This window comes from Mustela nigripes, chromosome 6, assembly GCF_022355385.1.
Source record: "Mustela nigripes isolate SB6536 chromosome 6, MUSNIG.SB6536, whole genome shotgun sequence".
In the NCBI taxonomy this organism is placed as follows: domain Eukaryota; kingdom Metazoa; phylum Chordata; class Mammalia; order Carnivora; family Mustelidae; genus Mustela; species Mustela nigripes.
In genome coordinates this window covers 53,525,075-53,551,704 of record NC_081562.1, presented here as the reverse complement: position 1 = coordinate 53,551,704, position 26,630 = coordinate 53,525,075, and the positions used below count along the sequence as shown (strand labels likewise).

Below are 26,630 nucleotides of genomic sequence, written 5' to 3'. Positions count from 1 at the left end.
GGATGAGTAGGAAAAATGTTAGTGTAAATTATTTGGTGAAAAGTATCAAGGATCTACTTGAATCAATGCTGTTAGTTTTAATTGCTTTTCATGAGAATCATCATCGTCAGCACCCTCTAAATGTATTCTTTCAGGCCCCAACTGTTGCAATTTCTGATATTTGATCTTCCCTCTCCTTTCTCCTATGTGTTTCACTTACGTCTTCCTTCAAGTTTTTTTTTTTTTTTTTTACTGCCTTATCTCCTGTAACATTTTCTAATACAACAATCCAATGCAAATTACCAAATAATTTTTTATTCACTACTTTTTACAAGGCCTGATGCAAAAGAAAGGTCTCTTTGGGTTTGTTTTATTTAGAATGATCTGATAAACAATACATAGTTTGAGACATATAATAAATCAACAATATGTGCTTCTTAATCCACCCCTCCTGGGTCTGCATGTTCCCACCCAAGCATCTTCTCCATGTCTTTTTATTTGGTATGCTTGATTTAGCTAAGCTAATAACCAAAACATGGGAAAGTATTGATTAAATAATACAATTATATTTTACTGATTCAAGAAGGATTTTTGGACATTATCTAAAACAGTCTTTTCATTTCCTTCTCAGCTTGGGAAATTTAGGTAAAAATTATTACCTGCTTTCCTGGAGTCACATGTAACATCACATGTAGTTAGCAATAATTCTAAAAGTCCTGACTTCCAGTTAAATGTGTAATTTGTTCATGACCATGGTCTACAAAATGTTAAATTGAGTTCATACACTGTAAGAGGAAAGATCATTGAATTGACAATAGGAGAACACTTTAAAAAAAATCCAGCGTAGTTAACATACACTGTCCCATTAGTTTCGGGTGACAGTGCTGCTATACTTGCACACATTACTCAGTGCTCATCGGCTAATCTTAATCCCTCTTAATCCCCTTTAAACTCTTAATCCCCTTTACCTATCACCCCACCTCCCCTCTGGTAACCATTTGTTTATTCTCTGTAGTTAAGAATCTCTTTTCTGGTTTGTCTCTTTTTTCCTCTGATCATTGTTTTTTCCCTTAAATTCCACATATGAATGAAATCATATGGTATTTGTCTTTTTCTGTCTGTCTTATTTCACGTAGAATTATACTCTTTAGCCCTACCATATCATTGTAACTGGCAAGATCTATTCTTTTTTAATGGCTGAATAATACATATAGATATATCTATATCTATATCTATATATATATTTTCATCTATCAATGGGTACAGTGGCTGCACTGATTGCATTCCCACCAATAGGACAAGAAGTTTCCTTTTTCTCCACATCCTTGTCAACACTTGCTATTTCTTGATTTTTGGATTTTAGCCATTCTGGCAGGTGTGAGATGATAGCTCACTATGGTTTTGATGTGCATCTCCCTGATGATGAGAGTGATTGTGCATCTTTTCATGTGTCTGTTGGCCATCTGAATGTCTTCCTTGGGGAAATGTCTGTTCATGTCTTCTGCTCATTGCCCAGGGTCCAGAAAAGTATGTGGGGGTAGGAGACTGGGAGTTGGCCTGGTTTATGCCAGTCTCCTGGGTGAGGAGACTGAGGCAAGCATAACTAGAAAGAGCAGGTCTTCTGAAGCAGTGTGTGTGGAGTGGGGTGTTGGGGGTTAGGGGTGTGTGTGTTAGCAAATTAGGCACCACACTGGTTTCTGCAGTTGATTGCTGTTTATGATGAGGGGCAGGGAAGGGTACTGGCACCTGACAGCTCCTTTGTTCCTGGAGAAGTTCAACAGGAGAACACTTTTGAAGCTCATACTATCATTAAGACACTATGTGACTTTAAAACAACCACTTCATCTAACTGGGCTTCAATCTCCTTTTTTGTAAAAAGGAAAATGTAGAATCCATAGAGAGTCTCAAAAAGTCTCTGTGCTGACATTTCATGGATATGATGCTTTAAACTATGCCCTTGGAGAAAGGAAGAAGCTGGTTCTATGATGTCCTCTTTTCAGAAGTTAAACCTCATCTAAGTGACACTATGAGTGTCTGGTATGTAAGAGACTGGATAATATGTATTCCTTTGCCTGATTATTGCTCTGCAGAGCCTGAAGGAATCTCTAGGTGTGTTTGGATGGTCTGCCTTTTTGACACTGTACTTACACAGGAATTACAAAAAAACGAACAAAAGGGATCTGAGAAGGACAACCCTTCAGTAATTGTTCAGACAGAGACCGCCCAAATAGAAAACACATGCTGTTTCCTCCCTGCCTGACCAACTTGGCCTTCAGAGTACAATTTCCCAGGAGAGGGGCTGGGCCTGTCCAAGCAGGAACTGGAGTCAGAGGCTTCCCCCACTACTCACAGGGAGAGAAGAACATTAGGAATGACTTTCAGCGCCGTAGCTCCTGCACTATCTCCCAGTAGCTACGCAGCTTCGGGGCAATCAAACTGCAGCTCAGCCTCACCCCTGCAGGAGTCCAGATGCAGGCCAAGTACAGCAGCACGAGGGACATGCTGGACTTTGATAGGGACACCATCATGAGTGTGCCATCTCGAGCCTCCTCTACGACCCAGCAGCCAGAGGCTGGGCACACAGGTACTTGGTCTCCAGCTGTCCAAACTGGTCACTCTTGAGCAGTATGTGAGATGAACTATGTCTCTGAGGAATGTGCAAAGTGAGGGAAAGAGAAAGTGTTTTCGTGACTTACACTTCTGTGTGATAACTGTGGATTTTCCATAACTTGTGTGTCATGTATACGAACATTGAAAAAATTAAACTCTAGTAGATGCACAGATGTTTGTTTTTTTACAACTTTGTTGTTGGCACAGTGGTTTGCAGTCAAGGGTATGTTGTTTTTAACAAGTTAGTATAGTGTACAAAAGTGAGATTGTATGTAGAATTCAAGCAGTGTCTCTTCCTGGCTTCCTGTGAAGGCCAGATCCAATGCTGTTTTGTTTGCCAACTGTGATTTGATCTGGAAACTTGGATTTATGAAGGCTATCATTTTGCTAGTTTTGAGCTCAGGCTTTAGAGGGAGGTTTCCAAGCAGGCATATCAACCCTGGTGTTCTGTTGTCATAATTCTGCATCTTGAAGTTGTGAGGCCTTTCGAGAGTCATAATGGGTTTTATCATCTGTGAAATGACGGGGGATTAAAGTAAATGTCTTCTAAGGTCCTTTAGCTCTCAAATTCTGTGATTTGCTGATTAAATAGTGGACTCAGATGAAATTATATCCTGTCTCATTCCCTTTTATTATTTTTCAGTCCATGGAAGAGAGAATTCCCATACATAGAGAAGGATCTTATTTCCTGGGCAACTCAGTATACACACACACACACACACACACACACACACACACACACATGTATAAAACAGAACTTATTAACCTTATACTCCAACCATCTTATAAGAGAGGTGCTTTATATATACAAGTGCTTAAAATAATTTCAGGCACATAATACTATATACATGTTTACTGTCAGAAACATTTTATAAATGAAGAAACTGAGAACCCAGAATACTTAAGTTATTTGTCCAATATCACAGTTTTTTTTTTAAGATTTTATTTGTTTATTTGTCAGAGAGAGAGAGAGCACAAATAGGGGGAATAGCAGGCAGAGGAAGAAGCAGGATACCCACTGAGCAGGCAGACTGATGCGGGTCTTGATCCCAGGACCCTGGGATCATGACCTGTGCTGAAGGCAGATGCTTAACCCACTGAGCCACCCAGGCATCCCCAATATCACAGTTTGTAAGCAGCACACCTGCTATTAAATCCTAGTCCTGTTTGTGTTCTACTGTGAGGTCTTTCCACTAGAACTCAAGTCACATTTCTGCCTTACTTTGGCTGAGTTGCCCAAGGAAAAAGATCCTTCTCTATTTATGTGAATTCTCTCTTGTAGGTACTGAAAAAAAAATATTTTTATTACTATGTTAGAAGGTGAATTATTGGAAATTAAAGTATAAGTTGGAAGCTAAATGTAACAAATTATTTTATAATTCAATTCAAACACTTCTCTTATAAGGCGGTTGGGGTATAAGGTTGATAAGTTATGTAAAGACCTTGGCATATTGCAGACATACCAGAAATGTGCCTTTTCTTTCAATATAAAATTCCTTGAGAATTCCCAAGTGTTCTCTTTAACAGAACATAATTTTTGTGTCAGTTGACAGCAGAGTGGTTTTCACTCAATGACTGTATTTTAGTATGTCCTTTCTCTTTTGACAGTCAGATTTCCTTTACCTCTATAAATCTGGGCACATACATTTTCACTCTTCTCTTCCACTTCTTCTTTATCACATAGTTTTTAGGTTTTCTTCCTTTTCCCCTTTCTATTCCCTTTCTATTCACTGAGTGATTATCACCTGAGACCTCCTGATGTGACATTTTTTCTTTTCTTTTTACTAAACCCTCTTCTAAGCTGTAAGAAGATACTGGGGACTTGCATCCTCCTTGATGAGAAGCAAATGACAACATTGGGATGTCAGTTTCTGTGGCCACCGGATGTGTGTAATAAGATACATTATATTTTCCTCCAACAAATCCTGTGAAGAATCAACTCTTGGGGCTGTGGTTTTAAGTGGCTTGTGTATAACTTCATTTTTCACCTTTGACTAGAGCCAGGAGCTCTCACAAGGATTGGTGATCAGCATAATCAGGAACAGAGTGTACAAATAAGTTCTACTGAACTCAAGGGTAAGAGGTAGGTGGGGCAGGATGAAACACTTAGCGAAACATCTGGCAATCTTTCCATTGAAGTGGAAACTGAAACAGTAGGAATAGAGGTTACAAAGTGTCTTAAAGGCAAACTTCTGTAAACAGTTATCTTACCCTACACATATGATACCTTGTTTTCGTCTTGTGATAATGCAAATATGTAGAGGAATGTCCCTACAGAAGTTTAGTTATGTCTTAAAAAAATTATTTGATATAATATTTCTTTTAAAATAACAGAGCAGGGGCACCTGGGTGGCTCAGTTGGTTGGACGACTGTGTTCGGCTCAGGTCATGATCCTGGAGTCCCAGGATCGAGTCCCACATCAGGCTCCCAGCTCCATGGGAAGTCTGCTTCTCCCTCTGACCTTCTCCTCACTCATGTTCTCTCTCACTGTCTCTCTTTCAAATAAATAAATAAAATCTTTAAAAAAAAATAAAATAACAGAGCAAAAATTGTTCCAAGAATATTTTGGCAATGCAGAAGATTTAAATTCAACATAATATTGTGGCATCATTATGAATGGAAAGTTAATTTTTTTTCTTTAGAATTAATAAAGATAAATTATGTATACTCATTTATTTTCTTGATTTTCATTTTTCAATATAAAAGTTATGTTCATCCTTAAAAAGGCTAAACAATTAGGAAGATAAAAAGGAAAAGTGAAAGACATCGTCCGTCTTTCCAAAGAAAGTTCACGTTCAGGTCATGCTCAGGTTCACGTTATGGCCAGTATATTGCAAAGTACTACAGGAATAATGCCAAATATGGTATGATCCCTGTTTATAAGGAAACTTAAAAGTCTAATACAACTCTTGTTTATGCAATAAGTATGATAAGGTGCCACAATGGAGGTATATACATGATACAATGAAGAGCCTGGTCACTTCTTCTTTTTTTTTTTTTTAAAGATTTTATTTATTAATTTGACAGAGAGAAATCACAAGTAGACAGAGAGGCAGCCGGAGAGAGAGAGAGGGAAGCAGGCTCCCTGCTGAGCAGAGAGCCTGATGCAGGACTCGATCCCAGGACCCTGAGATCATGACCTGAGCCGAAGGCAGCGGCTTAACCCACTGAGCCACCCAGGCACTCCAAGCCTGGTCACTTCTATTTGGTAGGGGTAGAGGAGATTAGGAAAGGTTTGAAGGAGGAAATGGCCATGGAGTTGAGTTGACTTGAAGAGGTTCCACATTATATGAAAGCAAAAATGGGAGGGTTTAAAGGCCTGGGCTGCTATAGTCAGACATATCCATGAGAAAAAAGCTTTGGAGGCCTTAAGTAACTTTGTGTTTTTGGAGAACAATAAGCAATACAAGCAGTATGGAAAGTTATAAAGGGTCTATTATATTATACTCAGGAATTTTGATTCTAAGTCTCTAAAATAAGCTCACGGAAGGATTTAAACAGGGAGTAACATAATGAGTTTTGTGTTCTCAGAAGACCATCTTGGCTGCAATGAGGAAGATGATTTGAAGGAGTAGGAAACTTGATGAGCTAATAGGGTTATTTTGCACTAGTCTAAGCAGGAGATTAGAGGAACCTGAACTGAAGTAGCAGGAGAATGAGGAGGAGGAATCAGAAGCTGAGGAGGTAGAGTTTAAAGACTTGATGACTGGCTCTAAGTGGGAAGACAAGGAAAGAAAGAGCATAGGTCCCGTCGGATGTTATGTAAATGGTGCTGCTGATAACTAAGATAGAAGCTACAGGAGGTATGGGAATGATGTTGAATCCAATTTAAGTTCGAGATGGCTGGGAGGGAAAGAACATGCAGTTGGAGTTGCCCAAAGACCCTTGTATACGCTGCATGGAGGAAATAAGGATTCTGAGCTCCATTTGTATGTGAGAATTGTCAACATTTCGGTGGGAACTAAACTTTCTGATGATGAGCTATATCACTGAGGATGAGAAAGGAAAATGAAAAGACGAAAAGCCCAAAGGAATAGAGTACCAAGGAGAGACTCTTGGGCAATATACCAAGTGAGGGGAGGATGACTGAGAGATTTCAATAAAAGTACGAGAAATGAATGATAGACAGCAGTGAAGTGGAGAGAGAGAGACATTAAGGAAGCCACAAAACAATACCCTCCTGCAAGACAGCAAAGTCAATGGTAATAAATAGTAAATTTAAAAAATAATAAGCAATAAATACTGCAGAAAGTTCAAGTAAATGGAAGGTTAAAAACAATTTGTTGTTTCAGCAGTAAGGAGAAAAATAGATTATTGGTAATTTTTAATAGCAGGGGTTTAAAAGGACCATAATTAAACAGGAAAATAAATACTTTGTCACTTTCCTTTTTTAAAATTTTCTCTCTTTTCGAGAAGCCAGCTATAAAGAGAAAAGATAAAGTGTGAGATCTGAGGTATTATGAGTTTGCATGAATGCATCTTAAATTTATTTTTTTTTAAGATGTGAGATTCTAACTCAATTGTAGCTTGAAAAGAAGTGCAGCAAAAGCAAATCACAGTTCTAATATACCAGGGAGAGAGAATAAAATCACTGATGAACTAGAATTCATACATAAGATTAAATATAAACTTATCAAAAGAATATGATAACTTATTTGGGTTTAAGAAAAAAATAAAAACACTTTGGTGATAAATTCAAGTTCTACTTTCCCCCTACTGATATTAATTACAATAGTCTCAAATTTTTCTAGTTTTTTAGCTTCATTTCCTCAATGAAGCATAAATCTTCATTGAAGTGTCAAAGCATAAATTGATTCACATTATATGTAATTGATTCCACAAATCTTTAGTGCACACCTACTTAATATCAAGTGGTATGGTAGGCATAGGAGACCCCCCCTTTTTTTTTTCCTGTTGAAGTATATTTGAGGAAAAATGCTACATTAGTTTCAGGTGTGCAGTAAAGTGGTTTGACAAGTTCATGCATTACATTTTGCACAAGAGGAGCTACCATCTACCACCATACAGCACTATTACAATACCATCCATTACATTTCTTATGCTGTTCCTTCTTTCCCTTGACTTACTCATTCCGTAGCTGGAAGTCTATACTTCCCACTCCCCTTCACTCATTTTGTCCATCCTCCAACCTGCCTCCTCTTTGCAACCATCCATTTGTTTTCTGTATTTATGGGGAGACCCTATTTTTAGGTGCTTGAAGAAGTGGAAGGAACAATTTGAATCAATTATAAGGAAACGTTATGTAGTACTATTGGATATATGTAGGAGACCGCAGAAGTCAATAGGGATGAATAAGTTACTGATTGCATTTACTTATGTGGGTTTTTTTTTTTTTTTAAGATTTTATTTATTTATTTGACAGAGTGAGATCACAAGTAGGCAGAGAGGCAGGCAGAGAGAGAGGAGGAAGCAGGCTCCCTGCCGAGCAGAGAGTCCGATTCAGGACTCAATCCCAGCACCCTGAGATCTTGAACTGAGCCAAAGGCAAAGGCTTTAACCCACTGAGTCTCCCAGGCACCCCTCATGTGGGTATTTTTGAATGAGATGACATTTGCTCTGTCTGTAAGGCAGAATCCAAGTTTTCCAGGTAGAGCAAGATGGAAACTAGTTGTGAGGACTACATGTGCAGAGATTATGAATTTTTGAATTTTTTGATTTCTGGCTGGAATTTAGAACAGGATATGATCATTTGGGAATCATCAGCAAATGATTCAAACACAGTGGCAAGGTAGATTATTGGGTAGAGGAATGGTTAGTCCTCAAAGGGAGGGTATATGAGGGGGCATGTGGGCAGATGAGGCTAAAAAGTAGGATGAGAGTCTACTACGCAGGGTCTTATATAGCATGCTAAGAAACTTTTTTTTTTTTTTCCTTAAGGAAGAGATTAAATTTATATTTGAGAAAGTTCTCCTTGGGGGTAGAGTGGAGAATGTATACTTTAAGGTGGCAATTCCTGAGATATTTCATAATAAAGTGAAAAGTAGTAAGCAGTAGAGTCTTTCTACAATTTCATAAGGAACTGCCATATAAGCACAAGGATTAATGTGGGATTTTTTGGGAGAATAAGAACATGATTTAAAATATTTAAATCTGGAGGGAGAGTATTAGTACTTCTGGCTCCATCACTTACCAGCTGTGCAGACCAAAGAAGATTAGGCAATTCTTAAGTACTAAAAATCCAAATAAGGGTTAAGAACTGTTCCATCTTAAAAAATATTTGGATGAGTCAAATGAAACACTACAGCATACATGATATACTCAGGAGTTGTTCTCAGAAGCTGTGTGTCTGTGAATAAGATAACTCACCTCCCTAGGACTCAATTACCTACCTATAAAATGGGGTCCATAATAGTATCTATTCATAGGCTGTTATATGATATGAACTAATGCATTCAAAGCCTTTATCTTAGTAACTCCAGGAGTGTTAGCAATTGTTATTAATAGTGATGCTATTTTTAAATTATATTTCATAAGTGAAACTCCTTAATTGGGATATAAAATTGACTCAGCTAAATTTTAGTATATATACCAATATCTATCTATCTATCTATCTATCTATATATTTGGCTTTCTAATTGCCATGAGTTGAAAACTTGATGATAATCTGGAAATAGTTTATACATTTTTGGATGTATATTCCTTTGAAATTATAGGAAGACCAAGACCCATTTACTTTTAGCAAGAATGAAAATATCGAATATTTGAAATAGACTCATAAGATAAGGAAAATATGCATTTTCACAAACACTGAAAAATACCTTGACCATTCTCCCATGATGAGATCTATTATGTGCTGTACGTGCTTAAGGAAACAAAAAGAAGTTGCTAAAAAGACATTTACAATTTTAAAAATATATCCAAAAGTCAGATATCCAATGAGCAATATCTCATGATTAAAATATATTAAAAGTAATTTCTGAAATATTATGCACTTTGTCACCAGTGTATTCCCCATTTGTCTGTGAGTTCTGGCCAAGAGGAAATATACAATGTGTGGGGTTAAGCATGGCAATTTAATCCTGGTTCCACCCCTGGTTTGCAATGTAGTTTTGCACAAATTATTTAAAGACCCTCTGTTTTTCCTGGGGCACCTGGATGGCTCAGATCATGATCCTGGGGTCCTAGTCCTAGGATCAAGTCCCCCAGCAGGCTCTCTGATCAGCAGGGAGTCTGCATCTCTCTCTCCCTCTGCCCCTCCCCCCTGTTTGTAGGCTCTCTCGTTCACTCTCAAATAAAGAAAATATCAAAAAAAATAAAGCCTCTGTGTCTTTCCCAGCTTTTATTATGCTTTCTATTTCAGAGTCATGCTAATAGATTACATCTGGCAATACATGTTTCATTTCTCCTAAGCTCTGGGAATGGAGGTGTATAAAATGTCCCCTTTCTGATGCTTGTGGAAGAGTAACTGGTCAAGTATGAAAGCTCTTCATCTACCAAAGTTTCTTATACTTACAAAGGAATTTGTGTTCAAAACTTGACCTTAGCACTGTAGCCTTTTATAGTATAGTTATAGTAAAAGGATACAGGAAAGGGTTGTTTTTTTTCTATATATATCTTATTATTCTTAAGGATGTTTATATCATTCCTTGCCCTGTCCACACCTTTTTCTAAACATGCCTCAGGAGACAGAATAGGGGGTTCTCTTCCAAAAAATAAACCACAATAAAGCCAAGCCAAACTGAAGCACCTCCCAGCCAGCTTATTTTTCTTCTTTTAAGGTGGGTGTGGTCCCTAGAGAGAGACCTCATTCTGATCAAGGCACTTGGGATAAAATTTAGGGATATTAAACCTAAAGTTAGAAAAATAGAGAGAAAAATGGCATAAAAAAAGTTTCACTTTTTTTTTCTTTTGTTTCGGGTATAGAATTTAGTGATTCATCACTTCCACATACCATCCAGTGCTCATCACAAGAGCCCTCCTTAATCCTCATCACGCCCTTAGCCTATCCCTCCACTCTACTCCCCTCCAACAATCCTCAATTTCTTCTCCATAGTTTAAAAAAAAAAAAAAAAATGAAGGAGCGCCTGGGTGGCTCAGGTCATGATCCCAGAGCCCTGGATGAAGTGTGGCATGAGACTCCCTGCTCAGGGGGAAGCCTGCTTCTCCCTCTCTCCCTGCCCCTGCCTATGTTCCCTCTCTCTCTGTCAAATAAATAAATAAAATCTTAAAAATAAAAATGAAACTTTCAGCACCATGGTTTTTCCATCAGGGAAGCCAGGTTCCTAGGAAATTGCCATATGCACTATAGAAACTCCCTGGGGTTGTGTTTTTCTCGGTCCTGAGATAAAACAAAGAGATTGTGAATATTGAGAAAGAGAGGCAAGGGAAAAAAAAAAGGAAGGAGGAGGAAGGGAGAGAAAGAAAGAAAGAGATAAGAATCAGGAGCAGAAACATTTCCAAATGACCGGGGAGAGATGACTCATTGGAAGAGAATTTTTTCAAACTTTGTTCCTTAGCAGAAGATACCTTATACTTTCATCTTCTGTCTTAGAGACAACCTTAGGAAGGATGATCTGTTTACACAGATGTAACTATTATTAAATAATATTCTAATTCCTTAAGTCCATGCCCCCATTCTACAGTAAGGATTTAAGATTATTCTTTTTGATCCTTTGGGCAGAAGATCAGCACTTCTGGTGCCCGAGTATTATACAAGGAATAATAGGTTCTTAAGGAATCATTTGGTTGATTTCCACAGTTGTTCTTTTCCTTTACCGTCTTATTAAATAGTAAGATAATTTTGGCCAGGGAAATACCAACTATAAGAAGGAACAATATTTAAAAAATAGTTTATGCCTGGGGCGCCTGGTTGGTTCAGTTAGTTAAGTGACAGATTCTTGGTGTCAGTTTGGGTCATGCTCTCAGGGTCTTGATCGAGCCCCGTGTCCGGCTCTGCTCAGCACAGAGTCTGCTCGAGATTCTCTCTTTCCCTCTCCCTCTGCCCTTCCTGCTCATGGTTGCTCTCTCTCTCTCTCTCAAATGAATGAATGAATGAATGAATAAATAAATAAATAAATAAATAAAATACTTCTAAAAATAGTTTATGCCTTTCAGATGTGTACTAATAGAAATAGGTTTGAGCAGGGATAGACATGCATATAACAGATATTTATATATAAATGACTCACTCATTCATTCAGTGTTAATTGGGCTTCTTCCATCTGATGTTCTAAGTGCTAAAATTGATGTTCTTCTAGTGAATAAACAGACTATAATAACCCTTTCCAAAAGGAGCTTACTTTCTACAGCTATAAACCAAAAGAAATGAGTAAGGTATATCATATTCTTGATGGTAATAAGATGTATGGAGAAAGATAAAACCATCACCGGTATTTCTGAAATCTGGAACTATCTACCTACTTAAGCTTCTTGAGCTACACAGAACTTTCAAGAGACTTAGGGTTTGGAAAGGATGTTTAGCTTAAACTGTATTCTGCCCTCTGATCTTGTTCTTTTATGTTCTGGTGACTTGAGATACTCTTAAGGTCAATGCATTGAGAAGCCAACAATTTCCAGGAAAATTTAGACCAATCTACTTAGGCAAGCTAATTGAAGGAAATAAGAAAGAAAACAAATCTCTCCAATATCTGTTCATGTTTCAGAATCTCACACAAGTCTGAATAGAGACCAGTATGGCTAGAAGATGAATTTAGCTGAGTCCAAATTCTATTGTCAGAAATAATGCTGAAAAGTCAACAGTTTTAAAAAAAATCAGTGAAGTGTAACTTTAGATAATCCTCTGTGCCTCTATTAAAAAATTACATAGTTAAAGTCATATTAAGTTTTTACAGTTTCATTCTTTATTCATTTACTCATTCAAATACGTATTTAGCCCTTATGTGGCGGGTACTACTTTCAGTACTGGAAATACACTGGTGAACAAGATAGACAAGATTACTGTTTTCAGGGGCACCTGTGTGGCTCAGTTGTTAAGTGTCTGCCTTTGGCTCAGGTCATGATCCCAAGGTCTTGGGATCTAGCCCCGCATCAGGCTCCTTGCTTCTCCCTCTCCCACTTTCACTGGTTGTGTTCCCTCTCTCATGTCTCTTTCTGTCAAATAAATAAATAAAACCTTAAAAAAAATTACTATTTTCATGGAATGTACCTTCCACAAGAGGGAGGATATAGAGGAAAACAAACACATGAAAACCATGAAAATATTAATAATCTCATTTTTAAGAAACATATGTAATGGGGTTATGTATTAAAATGAACTCATGGAGCTCTTCCAAGGATGCACTTTTTAAAAAATTTTTATTTTTTTTAAGGATGCACATTTAAATGGAAAGCTGAGTAGCAGTGGAAAAAAACCTACCAACAACTTGCTGAAGCTTAATTAACAGTGAGGAGAGGCAGCCCTAACTCCAAAGGTACTAGAACTGGGACAAGCTTGTTTGTTTCAAGGACAAACAGAGGCCATTGTATGTAGAACACTTGAATGAAGGGAGAGTAGTTCAGGAAAGGATGGAAGAAATAGATGGGGTCCAGAAGAAAAAGACTCCTGTAGAATTTTAAGTGCAAAAAAATTATTGGAAGTTTTAAAGTTGGGAACTAACATAATCAAATTTCAATTTTGTTAAAAAGAGAGATCCAAATCTTCATGAGGAGTGATTCGGATTTTATTCTAACTGTAATGCAATCCACTGAAATTTTTTTTTTTTTAAGATTTTTATTTATTTATTTGACAGTCAGAGACCACAAGTAGGCAGAGAGATGGGGGGGGTAGAGGGGGGGAGAAAGCAGGCTCCCTGCTGAGCAGAGAGCCCGATGCGGGGCTTGATCCCAGGACCCTGGGATCATGACTCGAGCCAAAGGCAGAGGCTTTAACCCACTGAGTTACCCAGGCATCCCTCCACTGAAAATTTTTAACAGACATGATTATTAAGGGAAAATAAGATTCACTTTTTAAAATATATCAATCTTAGTGTCTGCTCTATGATTTTTCCTTATCTTTCTACTAGACTGTAAATTCCAAAGGATAGTAATCACATTTTCCATTTCTATCTTTCCCACTTATCATTCCCCACTTGAAAATAATGTGTAACACAAATCTCTATACCTAGACTACATTTTGTAGAGGACTTTGTTAAAAAGGAAATGAATTTGTATGTCTTTAAATTCAAGTCCTAATGAAGTGAAACACAGGTCTTAGAGTCTGATCGAAGTTTTATTGGGGTTGTGGCTATCCCTTTGTTTCATTTTAATCACAATGCTTAGATGCTACATGTACCTAAGAGGTTGGGGGATGGGAGGGTCTTCCTTGTGTGATATCACAGGTCTTTTAGAATAATGGCTAACTTCACTAGATAATGGATTCACTGTTGACTCAGTAGAACTATAATTAACAGCAGGCAAACTGGTGGGGGCATAGCATTTATTATTTAACTGCTCAAAATTGAGTTAGCTTAGATCCCTCCTCAATAAACTGATGATCATGTCTCTTTATAATCCATTTTTGCAGAGATAGAAATCCAATGAACTAAAAGAGGGACTTTCAATAAAGAAATCCCAAAAAGGAAAGAGTAAAATGATCATTTCTCATTACCGATATGCAATTTTCTTTTCAGTGGAAGCACAGATGAAACTCAGTGGCAAGGTGTTTTGTAAAAATAACAACAAATTAATTTCATCTCTTCTCTGATGATGTGAAAAATTGTTCCCTGTTCAGGCATTCTCATGTCTTTCATAACTCGAATTTTGACAAAAAGAAGGTTATGCACACAACCTTATAAAGATAAGGCAATGCATAACTTGACTCCGTGCTAAGTAGAACTGAGGGTGTCAGGGTTATGGAAATGGGCGGGACCGGTGAGGGAACACTCCTGTGGAAGGGAGGCTTGGCACTGAGCCTTCTGACAGCGGTTCAGAGGACAGAGGGAGTGTTATCCAGCCTCTGCTTACTGTTGCTCTTCTCCAGAACCAGCTCTTCTGACTTGCTGGTGGAATGAATCCAAGAGAAAGACAAATCGAAATCCTGCCTTTTCCTCTCTGTTCCCTGCAGGGCGCCGGCCTCCCTCTTCAGTTTGGCGTCCAGTGGCCCTGACCCTGCTGACTTTGTGTTTGGTGCTGCTGATTGGCCTGTTAGCCCTGGGGCTTGTGTGTAAGTCTGCGCTCTGACTGGGGGAGGACGGTGGTTCTAAGGTTTGTCTAGGATGAGAAATACTTGTTATGGATTTTTTTTTTTTTTTTTTACTTTAATTCTGGAGCCTGTGGATAATTCAATGCACCTTATTCTATTTTTTTTTAAGATTTTATTTATTTATTTGAGAGAGAGAGAGAGACAAGGAGAGAGGGAACACAAGCAGGGGGAGTGGAAGAGGGAGAAGCAGACTCTCCACTGAGCAAGGAGCCTGATGAGGGACGGCATCCCAAGACCCTGGGATCAGGACCTGAGCCGAAGGCAGATACTTAGTGACTGAGCCACCCAGGCGCCCCTCAATGTACCTTTTTCTAAAGCGCTCATTGAGATGATGAGCAGTGAATGCAGCATTAAAATATAGCAATCACTGGACAGCTAGACTTTTACATTCTGTTTGAGATAAGCAGGTTTTATCTGTTTGTCTACATGCCAATATTTAAAATCAGCATTTTTTTTTTTTTTTTTGAGTGGGGCAGGGGAGGTCTCTGGATGGGGAGGAACAGAGGGAGTGGGAGAGAGAAAATCTTAAGCAGGCACCAGGATGAGGGCAGAGTTGCACCAGGGTCTTGACCCTGAGATCATGACCTGAGGCGAGATCAAGAGTCAGATGCTCAACCGACTGAGCCTCAAAAATCAACAATTTTTAATGAATGTATGATTTAGCTCTATTTCATTCTACTAAACAGTACAGGCTGTGGTTTTTGCTCTTAGTACGCATGGCTCAGCAGCTAACACAGAGAGGAGATTTTGCTTAGAGCTACTCCTCTCCTTCTATAAGGAGAGCAGAATAGGTCCTTAATTTCTACAGTATTTCTCAAAAAATTCAGGAAACTATAGAATCATTTTGCAAAATCTTGTGAAAACTGAAAAAGGAAAAATGCATATGAAAAAATCTTTTATTTTCAAACATTGAAGACAAGCTCAAAAAGTAAAAAAAATTAAAAGAGAGAGAGAGAGAGAAAGTGGGTGAACTTGCTTCATGAGATTGAGACCCTACAGTAATGTTTCCTGATCAGTTGAAGAAGGTGGCTTAAGGTAAAAGGTTACATTGAAGAGCAGGTCAAACATTTGGTTTTTCTAAGAAATGTTTGAACTTTCCTTCATTATCGTAGCTTTCTAAAATTAAAAAACATATATTTCTTAGTGTTTCTTTCATGGCCCCCCAATTATTACTTCATTTTGATATAATTTGTTTCACAACCACCATTCTTTTTAGGGATGTAAAGCAACTCTCATGATTCATGAAGGATTTCTCTACTTAGATTTAGAAATCTGGAGTTTATACCTAAGTGTTGAAATTTTCTAGCCAAGTGATACTAAGGAAGTTGCTTGTCCTCACTGATCCTGGTTGGAAGCTATAAGATAATGGAAATGATGATATGACTATTTTATGAATGAATGAGATAACTATATGTGGTACATTGTCAATACTCAATATAATAATCAATAGATAAATGGATTTGTGGTTTTAGGTTGAGTAGCGGTTTAAGAGTATATACATACTATTTATTGAGCAATAGATATGGTTAAGGAATTGAGTCCTGAAGTTAGAAACTGTTACTATGATTCTACATTTTCAGATAAAAAGATGGATTCAGAGATGTTAATTTGTCCGAGACGATGCAGTTTATCATGTGCTACAGTTCAACTTGAACACAGGCAATATGAAATCTCAGAGCATGAGATCTAAACAATACGACATTTTGTCTTTCCCACACGAAAAAGTAGAAATAGAAATGAAAAAATGGCCTGTCCAGTCTGACTTGGTAACTTGGGTTAGTTTTTCAGTTCTACCAGCTTTCCAATACCCAACAAGACAGCATTTCTCACAAGGAAGAACGATTGGGGAATCTCTCCCGACAGCTGCAGTCTCTCCAAACCAGGAACAGGAAGCTTGCGGAAATCCTGCAGCGTGTGGCTGAAAAACTGTGTCGTGAGCTCTATAACAAAAGTGGAGGTGAGTAGGGATCGCTAAGCAACCTCTGCCAGTTGGCTCCCTCAGGCTAGTTGTCGTTATACAGCTGACCTTCCTATCCGAGTGCCTGGGAGTCACGTGTCGCATAGTTAATTTTCTGGTAAGCTTCATGAAGAATTTAGGCACCTGGGTCATCCCCCACCATTGGGATCGTGTAGTTTGGATACGTCTGTGTTGTAATACATAAAGGGATTCTTCAAGCTCAGACATTTTAAACAATAGAAGCAATTAATGTCCAATAACCAAAATAACACTGCAAATATATAACACAGGGTTATTCCTCAGTTTACCTCAGCACCTAAAGACCTACCAGTAGTCTATATTTCATAATGTGTTTATACATTTTTCTCCTTAAGAATTTAACAAGCTCATAAAATTTCTCACATTTCAAGAATCATATGGGGATCAGTTTAAAAATGTTGAGGGGCGGAATCAAATTACAGTTATTTAAATCCACTGCGCCTTGTCTGGGTACCATAAATCGGCATTTCAGTAATAATGACAATGCCAGTGGAGATGAACCATGCTTTGATAATCATGTCTGGACAAGACAGGAAGCATCACTTCATTCTTGTACCTTTCCCTCCCATCTTTTTTGGGGTTTTGTAGCTTCTAACTCTTCAAGTTAGCCTTCCCTTCTCTTCCACTCATCTTGCATGTATAGGAAACAATATACATTCTAAGTCACGACTTTTTATTTTTCTTTTGGGGACTTTAAATTAGGATGAAGTCTTCCTCTTCCACTTCCCACACTAACCAGAAGGCCAGATTGCGTGGTTACCCAGTAAAATAACACCCACAAGCACATTACCACTTCTCTAAGTGATTCTTCCCCACATGATTAATGATCTCATCGGTCACGGGTTTTTTTTTTATTTTCTTTTTCTTTTCTTTTTTAACTTTAGTGAGGATGGACACACGGAATTGAATGTATTTAAAATGTGCAACGTGATGATTTGACATACAAACACATTATACAATGATTATCAAGTTCAAGATAATTAATATATCTACCACTTTGCATAGTTTTGTTTTCTCTTCTTATATTTCTGACAACCCTCTGTGTGTTTGTTGGGGGCCATGTCATCAAAAGATAATCCAAGTTTCTCTGAAACCAGTGGTCTCGGGAATTTACATCTAGCTGCATAAAGACAAAAAGAAAACTTTGTATACAAATAAACTATATTTTGTTTTAATATAAAATCTATATGCAAATGTATTCATGATATTCCTGTTCCCATGAAAATATTCATAAAGCTTTGGTTTGATGTTAGTTCTCAGTGTTATTTTGCTGCTCTCCATTTCTTTCCCATTATCCAAACATCCATCTACTCTGCCACACAAGCTAAGATTTACTGAGCACATACTGTTGCATATGATGCAAAACATATACAGATTTCTGCCCTCCTAGACCTCTGATTCTATTACAGTGATGGTAAAAATCAATTTAAAAAGGTAAAATAAGATGATCAACTCGTCCCATGGGGTTTGCTCAAATCTTCTCCAGTTTTAGTATTAAAAGTCCTACAATTTGGGAAAGCCTAGGTTTCAGGCATGCAAGAATGGTTGGCCAAACTAAATATAATATATAAGAAGGTAATCAATCCTATGGAAAATGAAGTAGATAAAGTACGAGGCATCAAGATTCCGGGATGGTGGGTTGCTAATTACATAGGGATACCATAAATTCCTAATTAAGATAAGGGTATAGGAGCAAAGATTTGAAGAGTTAGGGGGGTTAGCTATGTAAGCATATGGAGAAAGAATAAGCCAGGTAGAGAAAACAAGAAGTGCCCTGAAGTGTGAATGGAGGTGCATATTCAGGGAATAATATGGCGTCTGTGTGCCTGGAGCAGAGGGAGGGAGGGGAGGACTAACAGATGTGGTAGTGATTATATATTGCATTAGGTGACGTTACCAGGGATTTGGCTTCTATTTTGAGCAAAGCAAGGATTCATTACAGGATCTTGAGCAGAAGAAATAATAGATCTGACATGAGCATTTTAAGGCTCACACTGCAAATATGTTGAAAATACACTGGAAGGAGGAAGAGTGAAAACAGAGAAATCACCTAAGAGATGGCTTTTGTAAGTAACCCAGGAGAGAGCTGATGGTGCCTCAAACTAGGATATAATCAGAGGAGATGAATGCATGATGGAATAAAAGGGGACATGAGAGAAATAAAGGAGTCAAGAATGGTTCCAGAGTTTTGGGGCAAAGCAATTAGGAGAGATGTGATCAAATGAAATGGGGAAGAATTCTGTTGTTATGAGTGGGGAAGTTTAGGGAGCAGGAGTGCTATTTGGGGCGTGTTTAAGTAGAGATCTGAATAAGTAGTTTGGTATAAGGTCTGGGCCAGAAATATGAACTGACATACAAAGGCATCTCCTCAATTATTTATTTATTTTAAACTGTTTTACCTTAAGGAAGATTTCCAATATACAGAAAAAATGAAAACAATAACGTAATTTCCAAGTGCATGTTGACCATTCAGCTTTTAACATGTTAACATTTTGACACCGGATTGTTCTTAAAATAAAGACTTTTTATGGAATGATTGAGTTCCCATCCCACCATCAGGGAGCTGATTACAAGTGACAACTCTCAAGGGCTCAAGTATCCTCATCAAAGTTAAAACCATGGCTCTCAGGGATTAGTTCTTATACTTATGACCTCTACCTCGGTAGTCCATCTCACCCTTGACTTCTGCACTTACTTTGCTGACTTTGGTGACCACCTTAATTTCTGACAATGGAGATTTATCATTCTAAATCATACTTTGCTTAGTATTTGTGTCTTTTTCTTCTATAATTTTATTTACTTGTGTTTAGAATAAGAAGAAGGTCCATATCTTATTGGTATATGTTGAATTACAGAAATCCTTTTATAATTATATAAGAGGATTTTGAAGAAGAAAACTATGGAAGCTTCAGTTTTTTCTTAAATATAAGCTGTAATGAGTTTTGGAACATATGAGAAGTTCTTTATGAAACTGAATATCCTCTGTGGATTGAATTGTATAGGGCAAGAATCAAGGAAGTTCTAATCATTCATTGCTAGATTCCAAATTCCATGAAAGCAGGTAGTGTCTGTTTTAATTTTTACCATACACTCAGTATTAATTATAGTTTCTGGCATATGGAGAGTATTTTATAAGCATTTGTCATTATCATTCCTCGGCAATTAAATATCGAAAAGAAAGTATTCTAAATATTAAGAATACTTGAGTCATCAAATACTATATAATTCCAGGATAGGAACGACAGCAGACCTGGATAGAAAATACTATTAAAATTGGTTTCTTTCCAAGAGCACAGATGCAGCCCTTGTCCAGAAGAATGGAAGTGGCATGGGGACAAATGCTACCGGTTTTATAGAGAGAGCAAGAATTGGCAAGGCTGTGAATATTTCTGCATTGCTGAGAATGCTACCATGCTGAAAATAAACACACAGGAAGTACTGGTAAGATCCTGGTCAGTGCTTGAATTATTCTCAAAACGAGGTCCTTAAAAGAGCTATACAAGAGTATTAAGGAGTCAGTGTCCCCAGACTTTCGCCCTTACTGCAATCTCTTACTCCTATGGTTTTGAGTGATTCCTTGAGTATATAAAAACTGTTCTGCTCTCCACAAATAAAATAAAAACAAAACAAAAACCCATAAGAGGAAGCTCTTCAAAATCCCCACCAGTCAGGAATCAAATAAAAAATTCTTTAATTTCTTACCTTTTTTGTTTTGGGCAAGAAGGGAGCGATATTGAAGCCATGTTAGAAAGATGAAAATAGCATTTCCGTTCTTCTGTTATAAAAGGACAAAGCTTTTAATTGAAAAACATTTAATTAAATCATTATATAACCTGCAGATAAATATCTTGTCTTCCAGAAATTTATAACCTAAAATAGACTAGTTGAGGCAAATATGAAAGTAAAATTACAAATAACATGTATTAAGTATATGCAACTAAGACAAACTGTAAAATCATGTAATTTTTCCCACCCTTTTAAAAAATATTTATTACTGCCTTTGTATTTAATCCCTTAGGCATTGTGACCACTTTTTATTTATCATTGTTTTAGCAGAAGTCTTGGCACAGAGTAATTTATCAACAAAGGATTATTTAATTGAAATAAATGCTTAGCTCACTATGCAAATTCTTGTCATCCTTCTAGTTACATCTTAATTCCTACCCACTTTTCTGAAATCTGTGGTGAACGTAACTCTGAAATGTCTCTCTACTAAAATAACATTTTTTTATCCTTTCTCAGCAGCTCAATTTAGGCAGAAAAGGAGGTAATTTATTTGACTGAGACAATGTGTCCTACTGTAAGCCCACCTAATTTTTCTTATTCTCTTCTTTTCCTCCACCTCTAGCACAAACCAAGGACACAGGTTTATTATAATTGAGTTGTACTATATATAATGGTAGGAGATATTGTAAAAGTTATATAGTGCTTTTGTCTCATGCACTTCAAAGATTTATATACATTTAAGTCATTTTCATATGACTTATTTTTAGAACTTTTAATTTGAGGTGTCTACCATAAATTTGAAGTATTCTCAACTGCACTTCCTTTAATATGCCTAAGAGATGACTATTGCTTAGTGATAGTTTCATATCTACTTCCAAAGATCTTTTATTGAACCAAACTATGGTTCAATAATTATCTGGAGGGTTGAGGACATAAAACAAGGTATGTATCCTTAAAGAACTCATAGTATAGTGAAGAATCAGTTGTGTCTCACTCTTTTTTTTTTTTCTTTTTTTTTAAGATTTTATTTATTTATTTGACAGAGAGAGATCACAATTAGGCAGAGAGGCAGGCAGAGAGAGAGAGAGAGGGAGAAGCACGCTCCCTACCGAGCAGAGAGCCTGATGCGGGACTCAATCCCAGGACAATGAGATCATGACCTGAGGCAAAGGCAGCGGCTTAACCCACTGAGCTATCCAGGCACCCTGTGTCTCACTCTTGATTTCAGCTCAGGTCAGATCTCAGGGTCATGAGATCAAGCCCCAAGTTGGGCTCCCTGCTCAGCATAGAGTCTGCTTGTCCCTCTTCCCCACCTCAAATAGATAAATAAATTATAAAATCTTTAAAATTTTTCAAAAAAATTTCAATATAAATATTAGAGAAGGAATTATATATATGTGTGTATATAAATACTAAACAAAAATATAAATACACATATATATATATGAAAAATTTCTTTCTCCTCTTCCTTGTCTGAGACATAGGTCATCCCTCCAAATTTTCTCTTACCTCTTTTTGCATTAAAGTATATTCATTGTTCTCTTCTTCCTGGTCAGTCCCTTTGCAGGTATTTATAAAGATTACTTTATCCATTTTTACACTTTTCTTCCCATATTCTTCCATTTCAAAGTCAACCCACATCTCTTTGTAAATCCGCCCCCCTATCTTTTTTTATATAAGTCTTAGCGTTTACCCTGTGACTTGAAAATAATAAGTCATTTATAAATCTTCGTTGATGTGATTCTTGGTTTTAGAAGATATTTATATTTATTTAGAACATAATCTTGGTTTTAGTATATATTCAGACTTAGTAAGACAAGATAAATTCTTCAGCTTGAACAAACTGACCTGAGAATGGACACTTTTTCCCTCAAGTATACTATCACCTACGTGGGGCAGGACTCATGTCCTGTTTTCCTATTAAAAGTGCTTGCTGGCCCTATGTATCTCTCTATCTACACAGCATAACATCTCTAAAGCTAAAGATCTTCTTGTGTGCCTTCACAGGAGTTTGCCATGCCTCAGAGCTACTCTGAGTTTTTCTACTCTTATTGGACAGGGCTATCTCGCAACGGCAGTGGCAAAGTCTGGCTGTGGACTGATGGAGCCCTTTACTCCCCCGAACTGTAAGACTTCAGAACATTTTGTGGGAAAAGAATTTAGTAGAGAACTTAGCTTGAGTGACCCAGTTCAGCAACTTGCTTCAATAAGCATAAATCAAACCTCCACTTTGTATTGGATACTGTTTGTAGGAGGATGTACAGGAATGTATAACAATAAAGCATAGTGCTTGTTTTTGACTGACTTATAAACCAGTAAAGGAGACATACAAAATGTTAGTAAAATAGTAAGGACAGTTCTCTGTCTGGATGCTTTCAGAGTTTTCATTTCAGCCTCTGATATATCTGGAGCATTATTAAGTATTTGGGATTCACTGAGTGGGGGGGAGAGAGAGACAGAGACACAGAGAGAGAGAGAAAAGAAGGAAGAGGAAGAAGAAGAGGAAGAGGGGAAGAGAGATTTTATGTATGAATAAGCTGAAACCCAGGTTAAGATGGTAACTTGGCTAAGACCACACAACCTCACAACTTATCAATACCCAGAGATAATATAAGACCTCAGAATTCTTGGCTTTCTGTGCAGTGTAATAGGGAGCACATTTTTAAAAGTACAGTTTCTGAGGAGCACCTGGATGGTCCAGTCAGTTAAGCATCTGACTCTTGGTTTTGGCTCAGGTTATGATCTAATGGTCCTGTACTCAGTATGGAGTCTCCTTGTCCCTCTCCCTCCATTCCTTCCCCCACTTATGCTCTCTCTCTTTCTCTCTCAAATAAATGAATAAAATTTTTAAAAATACAGTCTTGAGAATAGATTTACTGAGGCTATAAGGAGCAAAATTGTCCAAAAATTGGTTTTACTTATGTGAGTATTAGATGAGATTGTGCATGATATCTTTTGAAATAAGTCAATATAATATCTGTTGTAAAATATATTACAATTTGAAGCCATGTTTGAACAGACATCTTTCTTCTCCCTATATATATATTATATGGGATTTAGTCTCCCAAGAAATAAGACATAATCAATGTAATCATTTTTATTTTATAGTTAATTAAATGGAGTCACTGAGAAAGTAGCTGATTTTTCAGATGATGGCAAAATATAACAAATTTGGATTATAGTATGTATCTTAGTTTTAGTTACAAACAGTTTTTTTTTTTGTTTTAGATGAACTGTTGCTTCTAGGAACAAGTATGACAATTGAGGGGCTGAAAAGAAAGAGCTTGGTGACTCCATCTCTCCAGTAAATTCATTCTGTGTATCTATTCTATAATTTTATCACATTAGGAGTACTCTCTATGTACTTTCAGGGTATTTAATATTTCATTTTAGAAGTAAATTATGATTCAGTGAAACTTTTTTTTTTCTTTAAGGTTTGAGATTACAATAGATTTTACCAGCCTAAGAAGCAGAGACTGTGTGACCATCCTCAATGGAAAGGCTTTCTCGAAGGACTGCAAAGAGTTGAGGCGATGTGCATGTGAAAGAAAGGCGGCCATGGTGAAGCCCGAGAGCTTCCATTAGCTTCCCTGAGCCATGGACTCTCCCACCATAATTGCAACGTCAAGTTCCCTTCAAGGAGACTGAAGATCAGAACAGAAGTCAGTCTGTTTATGTGCAACTCTAAGAGTTTGGTTTCAGTTCCTATTTTCTCCCATGTGGTCCATATTTATACAATTCAACAAAAAGGTTGAGTCAAGCAAAGTCAATGCAAAGGATATTTGAGATCTTGGAACATGGAAAAAAAATAGGAAAGGCAATTTTTCTGACTGGTGCAAGAAGGATTTTCATGATCCCCAGCATTTCTGAGCTTGGGTTCATGCATGTATTTAGTCACAAAGAAATCCCATGTGCCAACAACCAGTCCCAGAACCTTGCAAAATTGTAATTCACCTTCTTGACTTTCTAGTGTTTTATAACACTTTCTAGTGTTCTTCCTTCTCAATATCTAGTATCATCTTCCTGTTTCCATGTCTTCCTTCATATTTGGAGAAGGAAAAAACTTATTGAAGTAGGGGAAATAAATGTGCATAACATTGTTTGCCCCAAATGTCAAATAGTCTGTAAGAAATTAACAATCATTTTCTATACCATGCTCCTAAATACATAATTAATTCTTTCTGTTTGCCTCACACCATACTTTTCCCTTCCAGTCTCTCAATAAAGCCCCTATCTGCCATGTCGATGACCTGCTTCCTACTGGGATAATTCTCTTTATTAGAATCTTAACTTCTTCCAAACTTACCTCCCCATATCCGTTGAAGAATCCAACAGCTGGGGCACCTAGGTGGCTCAGTCAGTTAGGCGTCGATTCTTGATTTCAGTTTCAGGTCATGACCTGAGGCTTCTGGAATCAAACCCTGTATCAGGCTCTTTGCTGAGTGGAACTTGCTTAAGATTTCTTCTCTCCCTCTCCCTCTTTCTCTGTCCCTCCCCACTCATGACATCTTGCTCAAAATAAAGAAAAAGAAAATGTACTCCAATGATTTTGTCCTTTCCCTAGGAAATTCTTCCAGGAAATAAATATCCTCAGCTCAGTTCCATATCCAAATTACTGTCCCTGATGTTTCCTTCAGAGATATTGAAGACCAGAGCAAAAGTCAGTCTCTTTATGTGGGTCTATAATAGTTTGGTTTCAGCTCCTATTTTTTTTTTCCATTTTATCCGTGTTTATGCCTTTCAGGTACTGGATATTTAATAATAATAAATGTAAGTAATGTGAAATGTGTGTGATTGGAAAATAGATTTGTGATTTGGGGACAATTTCAGTGTGGAGATGCTTTTCAAAAATGATAGCAATCTGTGTTTTGGTTGTTTGTGCCTTACAGAGAATTTGTAGGGATTCTACAACAGTACTGATTACTTGAGGAAGATAAAATCTTTGAGAAAGACTTGCTATCTTCAAGAAGATGATTTTAACAGTTTCCTGAGATGAAATCCTTTGAGGCTAGTTTGCCATCAACACATAGCTAAAGATGAGTTAATAAAATCTCAGTAGGGTGAATTATCCAATAAGGTCATGGAAAATGGAAGAGAGACTGTGACATCTGCACACATCATTGGTTTGTTGTGTTGTGCCCCTTTGCTCAGGATGCCAATATGCACAATCTTAATAGGGGTTACTGCCAATAACACCATCGCATCCAGTGACTTTGTTGATTTATAGATAGATGAGTTTTAGGGGTTTAATGCTAGTGAGGATCATCTAGTATAAATCTTTATTTTTCAGCAATGAAAACTAGGGTGCTTCGGTTTTATTTTCAGTAAACACCTATCATACGGTGAAATGACATTAAGTTAGCAAACATATGATAAGAACATTTCTGTATTCATTTTCATAAGACTGTGTTACTTAGCAATCACTACTTGCACATTTCTTCCTTATGGATTTTCTTTTTGAGTTTCTGTTGATTATGAAATTTCTTCAGTGCTGAACAGATTTTGTGTTGATTCATTGTGTCATGCAGAAAAACTGTCTTTGTGGTTATAAAATAAGATTTTTAAATCTCATGTTTTGATCTATTATTGGGTGAATCACTTTATTTCACTAAGCTTATTTCATTAAGTATAAAGTGTAAATGTTTATAATTTTCTCATTGTGCTGTTGTTAGCTGAAATGAAGTAAATGTGAAATTAGTTTTATAATCCAAATTGAAATATAAAATGTAAAAGATATTAAAAATATGTAAAAAAAGGATTTAGTAATTTTTTTAAATAGGGGAACACAAACAAACAAAAACAACCCCTTTTTTAGAGACCTGTATTCTTTAGTAAATTGTAAAGAGGCACTTACATTGGAAGGCTGTGGATATTACCAAATATTTTCTATAATCAGTACAGATATTTAATGGATGCAAGTTAATATAATAAGGATGTAAAAGGAAGTGTGGATGAGGACTTCAGCTAAGCAGTTAAATGTAATTTAAGTCTTGTTACAACAGGAAGAAAATGTGGTTAACCGGAGGAAAGTCAAATGACTTTGTGGACTAAATTGTAAATAGTGACATGACACACATTGTGTTGACCCCTGGCATTCTATATAAGTGCAGTCTAGTTGGATGACAAGGGGAAAAAATAGAATTTGTTTGATGTTTTTA

The 26,630-nt window shown here is 37.1% G+C and overlaps 1 protein-coding gene across 1 annotated transcript; it reads left to right on the top strand.

Annotated features, from left to right (window-relative positions):
* The first annotated feature begins 1,234 nt into the window (after positions 1–1,234).
* CLEC1A (C-type lectin domain family 1 member A) lies at positions 1,235–26,630 on the top strand. Its single transcript, XM_059402595.1, has 6 exons — positions 1,235–2,563; positions 14,613–14,711; positions 16,531–16,707; positions 20,036–20,187; positions 22,480–22,598; positions 23,907–26,630. Exons 1-6 carry the CDS (start codon positions 2,449–2,451, stop codon positions 24,055–24,057), a joined length of 813 nt encoding a protein of 270 aa, XP_059258578.1. The 5' UTR covers positions 1,235–2,448; the 3' UTR covers positions 24,058–26,630.